Source organism: Eurypyga helias, unplaced genomic scaffold, assembly GCF_000690775.1.
Source record: "Eurypyga helias isolate BGI_N326 unplaced genomic scaffold, ASM69077v1 scaffold1898, whole genome shotgun sequence".
In the NCBI taxonomy this organism is placed as follows: Eukaryota; Metazoa; Chordata; class Aves; order Eurypygiformes; family Eurypygidae; genus Eurypyga; species Eurypyga helias.
Window position 1 is genome coordinate 16,101 of NW_010267404.1, and position 13,829 is coordinate 29,929.

The 13,829-nt window shown below is 44.4% G+C and overlaps 1 protein-coding gene across 1 annotated transcript in view; it reads right to left on the bottom strand.

Annotated features, from left to right (window-relative positions):
- Positions 1–13,829, bottom strand: part of OSBPL1A (oxysterol binding protein-like 1A) — a 28,512-nt gene that overhangs the window by 9,450 nt on the left and 5,233 nt on the right. Inside the window, exons 2-9 of the mRNA XM_010157394.1 lie at positions 9,935–10,091; positions 4,974–5,049; positions 3,339–3,473; positions 2,894–2,991; positions 2,022–2,204; positions 1,446–1,553; positions 1,265–1,354; positions 903–1,029 (exon numbers count right to left, since the gene is read on the bottom strand). Of these exons, the coding sequence (XP_010155696.1) occupies positions 903–1,029; positions 1,265–1,354; positions 1,446–1,553; positions 2,022–2,204; positions 2,894–2,991; positions 3,339–3,473; positions 4,974–5,049; positions 9,935–10,026 (909 nt within the window). The 5' untranslated portion in view covers positions 10,027–10,091. The remainder of the gene's footprint in view (positions 1–902; positions 1,030–1,264; positions 1,355–1,445; positions 1,554–2,021; positions 2,205–2,893; positions 2,992–3,338; positions 3,474–4,973; positions 5,050–9,934; positions 10,092–13,829) is intronic.

Here is a 13,829-nt window from a genome sequence, read left to right on the forward strand (position 1 = left end):
TGTTTTCCTTTGCTCCTTCTCCCTAGAGCTCACAGGGTCAGGCTCTAAGAGAAGCAGTAATCCCCAGAGCTTTAGCACTCTCCTGATGGCACACACGGGAGCAATCCCCGACACGGCAACAATCTGAACCTGCACAGGAACAAGTGCTTTCAGGGTTCTGTCTCAGGAACAAGTGCTTTCGGGGTTCTGTCTCTTTTTTCCTGAAGTATAAACACTACCAACATCCAAACCAACAAAAATAACGTGGCTTCAAAGCGGAACCACCCCTATTCTAAGCTACTGTGCGAGCGGCTGTTCATCAAGCTGTATGTTGTCACCATCACCATTCATTTTAAGTAAAAAGCATACTGCTGGCCAGAAATCTGGAAGAATTAAGAAAGGGGTTTCCACACCACCCCCCCAGGGGAAAAAAAAAAAAAAGGCAATTTTAAAAAAAACCCACCCAAGCAAGCATTTCTATGGTTGTAAAAACTTCACAGAAAGCAATACAAAAACTCCCTGTAAAAGCTAAAAAATAGGATCCTCTATCAAGAGGAGCACCTAGTCTAATCCTGCCTCTGGGAGGGCAAATCCTCCTGTCAGAATGTATTATCATATCCATTAGTTGGACTATGGTTCTGATCATATATGATGTCACCTCCACATGACCTGGTAGAAAGAGGCAGGTGATGACCCCAGCCACTTCCCTGTAAGTTTTGGGAAGGTTGAATACATAATCCTTCGGAGAGAAAGCATTTTATCCCTTAATACGGTACTCATCCAGTCTGTTTTGAATCCTACTAGGAAAGGGAGAAAAAGTGAAAAGAAGTGTTAATGCTCTTACACGTTATTAAAATATTATTTTAAAATTAAAATATTAGCTGTCCCATCATGCTTTGAGATACCACTTGTGTGATCAGTACCTGTTTACTGCTCTTCTTCTCTTCGGCATTTTTCTTGTCATTTTTTTTGTAAGCGTCGAACGTAGCCGGGTCAACACTGTACAAACACTCGGTCCACTTCCCATAGAGCGCACAGAGCTTCTTTTTGCTGTCAAAGAGAGACAACGTTTACAAAAGGAGCTTAGACCGATTTATTTCATCATTTCAGACCAAAACATTTGGAGGAACTTTGGAGAGCAACCTTCAGAACTTCACTGTTGGTGCTGCAAGACTCATAACCTTGCTGTTGCAGGTTCATGCCCTTGACAGGCTACGATACAGGCACTCAGTTCTACAGCTCCCATGGGAAACAGAGGGCAGCCTACCGGGAAGGAAGCAATCACCTTTTGTCCTGAATGTAGCCTTCAACTTTGTGCAACTCCTTCCCAAAGAGGCCGCAGGGCTTGAAGCTTAGTACACACTTCTCACCAGTTCTAAAGGCAGAGGAAGAGGCCACTGATTACTTCCAAATGCTTTTCCTTTTCAAACTTGCAGCAAGTGAAAGCACTCACACTCCTTACTTACTTATGGTTAGTTATTTCCACATTTCCGTACTGCTCAATCCAAAGCTTGCCCACAATAATGTTGTGCACACAGCATGTAGGATTTGTCCACGTGTAGGCTTCGTTGTGCCTAAGGGAGGGGAATAAAAATTAAGATACTGTATCTTTACTGTACAGGCCATCATCTGTAAGTCACACCAGCTCTTGGAACAGACCTGGCAGTAAGTCAGGCAACCCACAGAGTTTATGAATATCAATTCCTTTAAACAGCCACTTCACTGCAGTCAATCGCTAGCCCTGCGTGACACCAGGAAAGCCAACAGGACTCAAACATGCTAGTCCTAGTAGGACCGACCTCCAGGCATCTGCAGAACACACACACAAGCCCCAACTACTCCTACAATCAGTACGCAGTAGGTTAGGAGAAATTACGGCAGTTCCTTTCATCCTCTCATCCCCTCCTCCCCGCAAAGTTAGCTGCCATCAAACGTTAGGATGTGGGCGTTGGACATGTCCATTCCTAAGCCACAACTCTAACGCACACTAATCGTCATGGATGTGGCCACCGGGCCCATGTAATTATTCCTTATCAACTTACTCAAGAAGTTCCAAAGTCATTGTGCCTTTTGGTTCCGCTTCCACACTCTTGCCCCAGAATTTCAGTTTCGGATAAATTGATCCGTGAAACACAAAATCATTATTTAAACCTTCAGCATAGAAAGCACTGATTGGTGGATGATGGCTAACTTGCTCCGACAGAAGTCTAAATCCAAGATCATCTCTGCAAAACAAAGATAACCAAAACCATGTATCTACATATCAACTGCAGCCAAGTTCTTTTCACCAGAGTGAAACAGATAGTTGGACCCACACATAGCTGCTGTACTCGGTGCAAGAGTTAAACCAAAAAGATCAGCTCATATGTAGAACATCCTCATTCCGAAGAAGTGAAGACAGTACAAAAAGGTAACAAGAACTACCAAATGCGATCAGCCAACATGTTTGCTTTTGAGAGCAACCTCCTCCTCGAACTTCCGCATAAACATAGGCCAAAACCTCACCTGACAGAAAAATCTGCCTTTAGTGCAGCTGCACACCAATGGACTAACATGCCTGATCACATTCTGGACGCTTGTATGATGAGTACTACAGTTCTACCACCTCCCTTATGCACCATGCTTCTTTGCGTTCAGAAGGTTTCAGAAACACAGTTGTTTTTGTAATTAAAACTTGTTTTTAGAGCAGAGAAATTTAACTTGCTTCACACTGAAAAGTTCAGGAGCTTCCTTTTCCTGGAAGGTGCGCTGCTGAACTCCAACACACATCGCAAGTGCCTCCGGCATCTGCTAGGAGAAGGAGGGGAACCTTACAAGCCAAAGAGCAATCCGTGCACCACCTGACAAGCCTGCTGAAACATCGGTTACACAGAACACCCCTCTCCACTCTTGACAGCATCTTTCTGTTCCTTACCTGATCAATTCGTACGTCTCTCCAAGCAACGGGTTGAACGGCTTCCCTGTACGTTCCCACTGCGAGGCTACGGCAGACACAGCAAATGCAGCGACGCACTACTCAAAAGAGTAAGCGTGCAGTTAGTCTCCTGAGTTTGATTCCTTATCGAGCATCAATGGCATTTTCTTATTTACAGACTGATTCTTCTGAAATGGCTTAGCCAAGTTTCGTTTGCATGGCAGGGGAATAAAGAGTTTTCATCAAAAAGGCTAAAGAAAGCAAGCCTTCGGAAAAGTGGAACGTTGCCCCGGATCGGCACAATTGGGTGACGATTAAGAGAATCCGACATGCAGCAAGTTGTAGGGGTTCCTCTCCCATAGTGAGACTACGTAGGACACAAAACACACCCAACCCCAAGGCATTCCCTGAGGAGCTAGCACCAATTTCCACGCCCCCCCCGTACCTGCATTCGCTCAGTCGTGCTGGAAAGCGAGCTGGCCTTGTGGATGAGGTACGTATGCTCCATGTACTCCGTCAGTCGCTGCAGAAAGCTCAGCGGCTCGTTGAATATAACCGGCATTGTGATCTTCGACAACTCCTGATGCACGAGTGACATTTGTGTTAAAAACCAAATGGTGAGATACACCGACCTGCAGTAACCCACGTGTAATTGGCTTATTACAAAAATAAATGATGCTCTTAGCGCTAATGCGGTGTGCTTGACCCGGCTCCGCTAATGCTGCGAGGAAAGAACCCCGTACATCCCCTATGGGCTTGATAAGCCCATCTGTGTTGGCATTAAGGCTACTTATAAACAAAAAGAAAACCAAAACAGCAAACAAACTTCCTACCAACAAATGCATTAAAGCAGGTGAGATGAAACAAGGGAATGAAGTATTAAGGACCCTTTTAAAGACTAAGTTATTCACTACTCTAAGTAGATGCAGGCCATGTAATTATTTAAATGTATTATCTCTTCTGATGGCAGGTGGGGAGAGGAGGAGGAGAAAGGACAGGGAAACATGGCAGCACAGGAGTAAACACACAGATTCTGTATTCCAAAATAAAAAGGAAGTTTTCAACAGGAATAAAAATTTAAAGGACCCCTACAGTTCTGATGCTGTTTAATTCCTCTTTCCTGGGTTTAAAAAAAAGCATGCCTTCTGAATGCCTAACAGCAGTGTTCTGAACGGGCTGCAGCAGCAGGGAGAAGCACGCAGCATGACTGCTGGCAAGGTGGGCGGTAAAAAGCCCTGTCCTTACCCACAACAGCAGCATCTGGCACTAACAGCTTTGGCAGACACCTCGCTCCAGTCTGCTCCAAGTTCTGCCCCTCCCCAACCGCAGCTGCCCTGCAGCCATCGCTGCGAAGCAGAACAAAGGCCTTTACGGATTTGTTCCCCCTGCACACGCCTTAAGCGAGACAGGCTTGTGGCCCATTCTCTGCATTTTGGGGTTGCAACACCTCCCCACTAAAGCCACCGTGAGAAGCCTCCAATGCTTCACATCAGCTCGGGAGACTTGGAGCTGTGGATACAGGCATTCCCCAGCATTCCCACATCTCATTGCATGGGGAGGAGGAGGAGAAGAGAACAGGTACTCAACACACATTCCCCTCTGTAGGCCACTGTTACTGCTGATAACCCTCAGTCAGCCTCTAAATGCTTCCAGCCTATTTCAGTATTCCATGGAGAGAAGAATTCTTCTCAATTCACCCTTGGCTGGAAGCAGCTTACATGCCAAGCAGCTAACCTCGGATCTGGCCACCGTCTGGCCAGTAACACCGCAGGGGGGAAGACTGGGATAGTAAGGGAGAGGGAGAAAAGCAAAATTAAAAGTAGTTGGGTTTTTGGGTTTGTGGTTTTCCCCCCAAACACAAAGTAAAAAAAGTTTTGCTACCGCAAAGTACTTGAAGGGTTAAAAACTAAGAGGAAATGCTTTTGCTGAGGGAATATTGCTCTGACCAAGTCTCACCCGAAAGCAAATAAAACATAAGCAACCAATATGAAAAAAAATCCCCCTGCCCAACAAGTTTGCAATTGGCCCTCAAACGAAACAATCACTTCCCATCTTTTATCATCATTTTCCGATTACCTACCATTCCAATGCATTTTCTTAGGATACTCCAGATACTGAAGTCATTTCTGGAAAACATCGGAGACGGCAAGCTTGTTCTGGGGAAAGGAACACGGAAGAAAGGAGAGGAGAACAGTTTTCCATTACTAACCACAACTAAGAAACAAATACTCTTTTTTGACAGTAACAGTTTTCCAATTTTTAAATTAAAAACCAAAAAGGGGAACAGCACTACTTTGAAGCCTTTAACCCGTTTTACCTGCACAGAACCCCAAACGTCTCCAAAACCAGAACCGTTGCCTTCCTTCTGCATAACAGCAGTGGAAAAGAATTTCTACATATCATTATTAGAAGAGTGTTTTTACAGTGGCACCATTAAGAAATTCAGTGGTGTCTTTTGTAAGACAAAAAGTTCTTTTCAAAGTAGGTACCCAGGTACGTTCACTACATCTGAATGAATATAAAGGGTTAGGCAGCAGGGTGGGTTTTTTCTCTGGTCCAGTGGGAAAAAAACCACTGACAATGAAGGGTGACGTATCCTAAAGCAAGTCTCAAACATACTCTCAAGATCAGCGTTTTGGCTGTGTGAGAGCCTGTATTTCTCAGCTTTACGAGGAATCAGGCACAGATTTTGTTCAGTTTTCTTACAGCCACTGACCAGCTCAACTATTAAGCCGATTTACCCACAGAATGGCATAAATACAGGCCAAAGCTCTTTGTCCACAACACCACTAAAAATTGTTTGGAACGCAAAGCTATTACCCATGCGAATAATTCTCAGCAGGTAAGTATTGCCAACTGCCTGACTTGAGTTTCAAAGTTTTCTAACATGACTGTGTTTGCCCTCCTACCCAAGGTGGTGTCTCCCCTCAGAGTAGCTAAAGCAGTACCTAAACGACATAGGCTGTGAATAGGCTGTAGGTGCCTCCTCCACCCCACTTTTCCGATAAACAGAAACACTGCCAAGAGAAGAAAACTATCTATTCAGGCTGTTAAGTTTCAGTAGCCCTGCTTGCTGTGTTAGCTCCCATACTACCTGCTACTGAAACACCTTCACCAGGGCTGATGCTTCAGTTTTCCAAAAGAACAGAAGGAAAAAAAGGCTCTTTAAAAACACAAGCCCCATCCCATCAAAAACCCAGCCATATGCCTCAACTCCTCCTGGTACCAAACCATGTTTTGGCAGTTAAGTAGCTAATAGCCTAGCACTGGCTTGGTTTATTCAGCTCCCATGCAGGGGATGAGCGGGTAAGAGGATTTATTTTATTTGACCAACGTAAGCCCACTCACTCCCTATTCTGATTTTCCACTGGCACAAAAATATTTCGTCAAATACATCTTGAATACTATTAAGTATAAAATACTCCTGTGGATGCTTTGATACAAGCGTCCAGGAGAGGACAGTGTCCACCAAGTATTCAGTCTGATCTTCGTTTGTGGCATACACGTTTGTTTTCTGGGGATCCTTCTTTAACAAAGGCAGTTAGCAGAGCAGGTATCCGTGTTCAAACAAGCCCTCCTGCATGTAACACACACATGTGCTTCTGGTTTGCTAAAGTACACACAGGGATTTCTCTCCTTACATATTAAAACTTACATTTTCATTGAAGTTAATTGTCCCCCTGTTCAATATGTTTAGTTACTTGAAAGCTGGCATTCAGCTGTAGCCATTCATCCATACTTCTGGCACGTATCAGCCAAACCTGATACTGGAGTCAGTCCTTTTCTCCATATAACACACACACATTGAAGAAGCAAAGCAATTTTAAGCCACTGAGAAAGATCCCAGGGACAAGTAAGGATGTGGAAAAACAACAGGCAGCCAAGACACGAGGCCTGCTAACCTTGACACACTCCCTGTGATTCAGGGTAAGGCTTGTGAGTGCAAAAATTTCCTTCCAGATGTCAATTATAGAAACAACTCAGGAAGTTAATTTTAGCTTTAAATGACAGAAACATCTGCTGAAATTTCTGTGCAGTAGAACAGATAAGAGACATTTAAGATCATTCACGTAAACAAGAACACTTGTTCGAAGCATCATCTACAGTAGGTACTACAGGGATCTTGTGGGGAAGAAGACACCTGGTGTGAAAAAGGCACATTTACCTTGCTCTCCGTGTAAGCCTGATCAAATACTCTCTTGGCTCCCAAAAAGCTGCACACAGGCTCATTTGCATTCTGAAAGTTCCCCAGTTGGGGAACCAAAGGGAGAACTGACTACAGAAACTCAGCAGTAAGGGTAAAAGTGGTAAATTGATGTTAAATGTTGGCAAGTATTACAGAACATTTTTGTCCAAGGGTTTGGGGGGTTGTTTGTGTGTTTCATTGTTTCCTTCCTTTTTTTAGGTTTAGCCCAGCTAATTGGGGGGGTGTTTGTGTGTTTCACTGTTTCCTTCCTTCTTTTTTTAGGTTTAGCCCAGCTAAAAGATTTCCTGCTTAAAGGGGAATTATTGGAAAACTTCCATATCTAACATAGTGTTGTCCTATCTCTCAAATCCTCTCCCAAAAACGTTTCCAAGTATGAAGTCCACTCTCAAACCAATCTAAAATACAAAAAGTCACGTCACCCACATTCTTCCAAACACTCTGTGAACGATCATCTGGATGTGAACTACATTTAAAGGATCAGAACAAGACAGCAGATTATAAATGGTACTGGTTTCGCCTACCTATATAATTCCTTGGAGAGCCAACAGACTTATGCCTACATCTCCAAAACCAACACACACGCATCCCCCAACCCCAAAAACCGACCTCCACCTCCCCGTGCAAAACCCTCACCACCCAAATGAGAGAGGCAGATCAGAACTTGGATTTTCTAGACGAAGGCAAGAAAGAGTCTTATTTATACCAACCACCAAACAGTGCTAGGTACTCTCAACTCCGATGCAGCTGCAGATCCTCCTCACCTGAGCAGGAAGAAGGTTCTAAGGTTTTATGCAAAAGAAGTTAATCTGGTCTGTTCTCTACTGGCTTGTTTCCATGTGGTTAACACAAAAATGTTAAAGTTATAGCCAGCCCTAGGGTGGAATTAAGTGCTATCAAAACGTTCCGACGCCCCTTTATTTTGCACAGCATCAAGTAGTTAAGGTTTCTGCTCTGACAAGTAGGCAGGTGACCTCACAGCCGATGTGGTTTTGGCCATGTGACCTCTAACAAGCCCCCAAAGCAAGAGAGGCACCGGAGACAGCAGCTCCACGTGGGTAACACAGTGCTGAAGTCAGGACTGTGATCAGGCACAGTGAACAGATCCTGCACCAGCCCAAACTTCCCTGCCACTGAGAGCCTCAGAACACCACAAAACTCCCCCATCCCCTGAGGAGGTGCTCCTGGAGGTAAAACTGACATTGGCCAAGCTCTGGGGAGAAAACAGTTTGGATCAATGTATTTGTGGACAAATCCCAGTGTGTCCCCAAGGTGGCAGGTAAAAAAGCTTGACATTCAGCTCAACCTGGAATGTGCTCCATAGCCATTTAGTCCCATAAAATGTAACCACACGTTCTTATTTATGTCAAAAAGAGGTGGCTCCACTTTTCTTTAGCAGTGTATTATTAGCCAATTTATGCACTCATCTTACTCCAACATCCTTTACTCTTTACTACTAAAAAAAGACATGTAACTCTGAGAAACAACTTCTGCAGAAGTACGACATGTAACTGAGAAACAACTTCTGCAGAAGTACTTGTTTATTACTCTTCATTCTCCCTCATAAAACCATTTATTTTAAATGCTCCTCCAGTCACCCGCTCCCTACAGTTCTGACAACACCGTGCAGTGTTACAGAAACGTGCCAAGTTAGTTTTTTTTATAGTAAACAGAAGATCAATCCCTGTTAAAACTCTCCCAGACAATGCATGCCAACATGCATCACCATCTTCATACTGATCACTAATTGCTTCCTTTCTCCTCATTGTTTCCAAGGCAATGAATGTAATTCAGATGTCCACCTTCACCTAGTGCTTCCCTCCCACCCCTGGATTTCCTGCTCTCATTAGGAAAGGCACTTAGCCAAGGCCATAAATACCGCCCTGGCTAACAGCACAGAAGCGCAGAGCAACACGCTTGGTCTGCCGCTTTATATCACCTGCCCAAATCACCCTGTTACTCCACCCCAGACCTCGCTTGCCCTAGCCTCTGCCTAGGATGGGAGGGGTATACAGGCAGAGGCTGAACCTTGAAACATCCGGTCTCTGACATTACCACGCGCTTCAGTCACTGCGCTTCAACCGTTTAAGATACCAACTAATTAAAGCACATCTTGCTTGCTTCTGTAAAATTAAAATCAGAATTTCCTGGGTTTACAGAGATCTGGTGTCCCCATCGTCACTCCCCACATCCAAAACACTTTCAAGGTAGTCTTTCTGAAACACACCGAAGTCTTGATCTGTAGCACAAACATTACATTGCCCCTTCACTGAAACTGGAGAACAGGGGTGTCTATTACATCTCATTAACTCCAGACCTATTGTCCTCCTTTATGGGCAAGGAAACAAACAAAAATGGATCATTTGACAACACAAAATAAGCCCATAAAACATAGATGAGACTTTTCAAATAAGACTCCCTTTGTTGACATTTGAGTTTCTGATGCCAGGCTAGCAATATTTTTCATTCATTCCCGATACCAAGAGAAGGATCAAATGACTGGAAATTAAAGAGGCAATAGGAGGCAGAGGTCATTAAAAATACACGAAGGAATTAAAATCCACATAGATTTCAATAAGGTCGATGAAAACACAGGTGTGTCCCTTTTTACAGAGCACATTGCATTTTATTTTTACTTACTCAGAGTCGCTCACCAAAAAGCAAGATGCAAAGACGCAGGCTAGCCTCGGAAAGGCACCCTTTATAAAAACACAGCGCAACCAACTACTTGTCAATCACCCCTAATGAAGTTTTTTACAGTTAGCTTCGAGGCCCCTGTGGCTTTTTACTCACCATTAATGCATATTATGGTAACAGAAGAACAGGCAACAGCCTACCTGTGTTTTTTGATTCCGTTAGACAGCGACTCCCCACTGTCGCAAACCTTTTCTTCAGACACGCTCGAAGTTACGGTATCTTTTGACTCCATGCTGTCCTCTAACGAGTAGGCTGTTGTTGTTTCAAACCCACTTAATGATTTTTCAGATTCCGAATCTGCAAAAGAGCAGGTGCATGTTAATGAATCTACAGCCTGTGCTGGGCTTCAGTCACTAACAGATCTGCCCTCTTTGTACAAAACTGAAACCTAAGTAGGCTGCCGCGTCCTGATGACAGCACCCATTTGGTAAGTAACTAGCGCTGCCACAGACCGCTGCAGCTCTGGATCCAGATCTACACTGAAGAGATGGCGAGGTCAGCGTGAACACTGCAGATTAAAAATCTATCAAACAGAGTTTGTGAAACAGAAGCTACTGTAACTTGCTTAGCACAAGTGCCACTGCCATGTAGATACCAGTACCTTAAATACCAGTTACCTCAACATTCAAGCACTGACTCCTCCTGTGTAAGGCTTCAGTTCCGTCTACATTCTTCGGGCACTCGGTGCTGTTCAGCAACCTTCCCTTCCCCACAACTGAACGAGTGTCAAAGAACAGGAGGCGGTATCGTACACAGTGGATTACATTAGCCACCTAAGTCCCAGCAAAGTCTAAATGATAAGCTCGCCAATCAAGAAGATAAACATTGTACTCTGGAAGGTAGGTTAATAGTACAATCCACACCACACTGAAACCTGAAGTCATCATCAATGACACCCCTTTCTTTCCTGCCAGTGTTCTAGTGCTTGACCAGCTCTGGAGAAGAGACTATCTTGACCCAAATCACAAAGTAACAATCTCCTGGCAAAAGGCTGTATTTTGGTTTCATGATTTTTTTTTTTTTCTCTAAACCAACACGGTTGTCAAAAGATTATCCAACTGCAAGTTCCAGGAAGAAAGGGAGCAGCATGTAAAGATGCACCCATTTCTATCCCATTTGGGAAATCCTTTAGCAGAAACCAGGTGCAATGCTGAATGGCAGACAGCTTAATGCAAGCCTCACTGCCTCTGGAAAAAAAGCAAACCCAAACTGTAGTAGACACCATTGTTGGTATGTACTTCTTCCAGCATATGGCACTGCTTTTGGCTGCAGATACCTAGAGGAATAATTGCAAGACTAGTCACACCCCCATACACTGATTCTAAGTCAAAACCTGCTGAAGTAGTGGTCCATCAAAAGACTCTCTCACTCACAGCTGTCCACTGCCAGGTGTTTTCTTGTTTTCTCTTGAAGTTACACCAGTAGTTTCACCAGAACACATAATGATGTGTTACTTTGGTGAAGGGGACAGTGACAAGAGGACTTTCTACTACATCCAGATTATAGGAAGGTCAAGTACAGGGCAAAATCCTGATGAATGGATGGACTCTGCCACCATGTCGCCATCCTCTCTAGAGAGAGCAAGATCTAGAAGCCGAAAGGAAATCTTTGCTTTCATTAAAAACATCCATCCCTATCCTCATCAAGACAGTACTGAAATTAAGCCAGTTGCTAGGGAATGACAAGAACTGCCAGCTGGTGCTGAAGAGATGTTAAAAAAGTGGACTGGCACTCCAGAGAATCTGCTCATCAGTTTCCCCAAATCTGTCAGCCTAGTTCTGTGCCAAATGATGATATAACCTATCAAACCATTATTTTGGTTGGTACCATATATAACAAGTAGGGTAAGGAGAAGCATTTTCGCTTGTGGACAAGTCAGTTACATAAAACTGGTTTCTCCAGAGATGGTAAGCCCAGGTAGTCAGGGAAACACTGTTGCATATCCATACTCAGAGGAAGAGCCACTGTATCGGTGTATCACAACTGGGCCTCAACATCCTGGCCACATGACAAACTATAAATCCCTTCAAGGTAAGTATTCCACCTCTCCACTGAAAGAGCTGCTCAACTATGCCAACAGCTTTCACGGCAAGAAAAGCAGGAAGCAAACCCTGTAACAAAGCAGAGAGTCTGCCTCCTGTAAGGCTCCTTTCTTCTCTACCATCCAGGCCTGTTTTGTTTCCAGACAAGCGTCACGCCACACAATTCCCTCAATTTTGAGTTTCAGCAAGAGACCAAGGACTCTAGAGGCAGAAAGGGAAGAATAGGTGAGCATCACCAGAACTACTAACCATTCTCTGATATGCTTCTCAGTAAAATGAGGATTTTTAAACACTTCAAGTGATCAGTTCTCCTAATGCTGGCCTTACAGCACAACACACAATCATGCTGGACTGAGCTCAGCACCTGCAAGCCTCTGCAGAGCTGTAGACACTGACCAGCCAGCCTTCTCCAGGGCACGTGCGTTGCTTCATACAAGAGCATGCTCTACAATAAAGAACAGAAGAGTGAAACCAGGCACTGCCTTAAGCAATTGCTCTTTGAAGGCATCTCTCCCATTTTCCTGTTGGGAAAGTATGTCTACAACAGCTCCTGCCAAAGATAGCCATCTCCAATCCCTCAACCTCAGCTACCGCCTCTGACCCAACAAGCTTAACAAGCCTTGAGAGTTTGTTTACGTGTCAGAGCGAACAAGCCTATTGTAAGCACACATCAACAGGCAACTCAAACCGAGCTCCTTCCCCCTGTGTGCTTGCAGCTAACTCTTTTCTGAATTAAGATTTGCATACTCCCCCGTCACTGCAAAAAAAGATTTATATTCACAAGTTGCTACAGAGCAGCTGTCAAACAGATGACTAGGAGAAAATGAGGGTTTCTTTCTACTGAACTTAAGGGGGTGTGGGCTGAGGAGCGAGGAGAGGGAATAAGAGCCCCTCTGTTCAGAAGCCAAAATTTTAAGTCATCTTTGAGACAAGACCAGGCTGACTAGGAAGCACTCCAGCTCATGAAACCCAAAGTGTCAGGGGAACAGTAAAAACACCAGCTACATTTTGCAAGAGTGGGAGAGCAAGGGGAAGCAGCAGAAGCAGCGGCAGAAATTTAACTCAGTGGAAGTTCACCTCCTAGCGCAACAACTGCCAAGTCCTCGGTTCCAGACCAAAAACTGACCAATGTATTTGAGTAACAAACACACCCGGTAGTGTTTAACACCACTGGCAAGGTTGGGTGTGAATTCTGACCAGGTGTTTCATATCCCTTTCTGGGATACTTAAGATTCATTCTTTTAACTACCTTCAAGGCAAAAAGCCCACAGCCAGTGTTCTCACAGAGGTTGCGGGGTGGTTTTAGTACGTGTTCAGAGACAGCCACCTGACAAACCACTCTAAACGTGGAAGGAAAGGGCAGTAAGGTTCTACGCTTTTTGTAGAGTTTTTACCTTCAAGTGAGCTGATAACTGGAAACAAACTAGAAGTGAGCAAAAGCAACAGAACTAGTCTACTACTCAGGGTGCCATTTAGGAGCATTATTGACAAACACAGTACTTACTAGCAGTATGTAAGGGCTGAAGCTATGCGATGACATGTTAGCGTCCATATCATCTAAACATTCCCCTAGCTGAACAACTGCTTTTGTAGTAAGAGCATCTGCCTGAAGCCATCAACACCTCTCTCAACACACACAGAAGGTGCGTTTGCAGGAAACCCCCAGCTCTCAGACAAAACCGATTAAAGAGCAAAATCAGGACAGTTTTAAGCGCTCCCTAAAATGGGTGTGCAATTTGCATGATCACCAGGGAATCTTAGCTGCAAGGCAAAACTCAAGTACCTTCCCCCTGTGATTCTTGACCTGCTTAGCCATTTCTCAGCACTGTGGATGGACTGTGTTCTGTTTTCATGCTTCCTCATGTCTGTACGCTTAACCAAAGCTAATAACTTCTCCAGCTCTCTAGGAGATGCCATTGGTCTTATTAAATTTTCCTACTTGTTTAGTGCTTCTTCCCTTCCCCAGTGCCCCCCCACCCCCCCCCGCCCCACC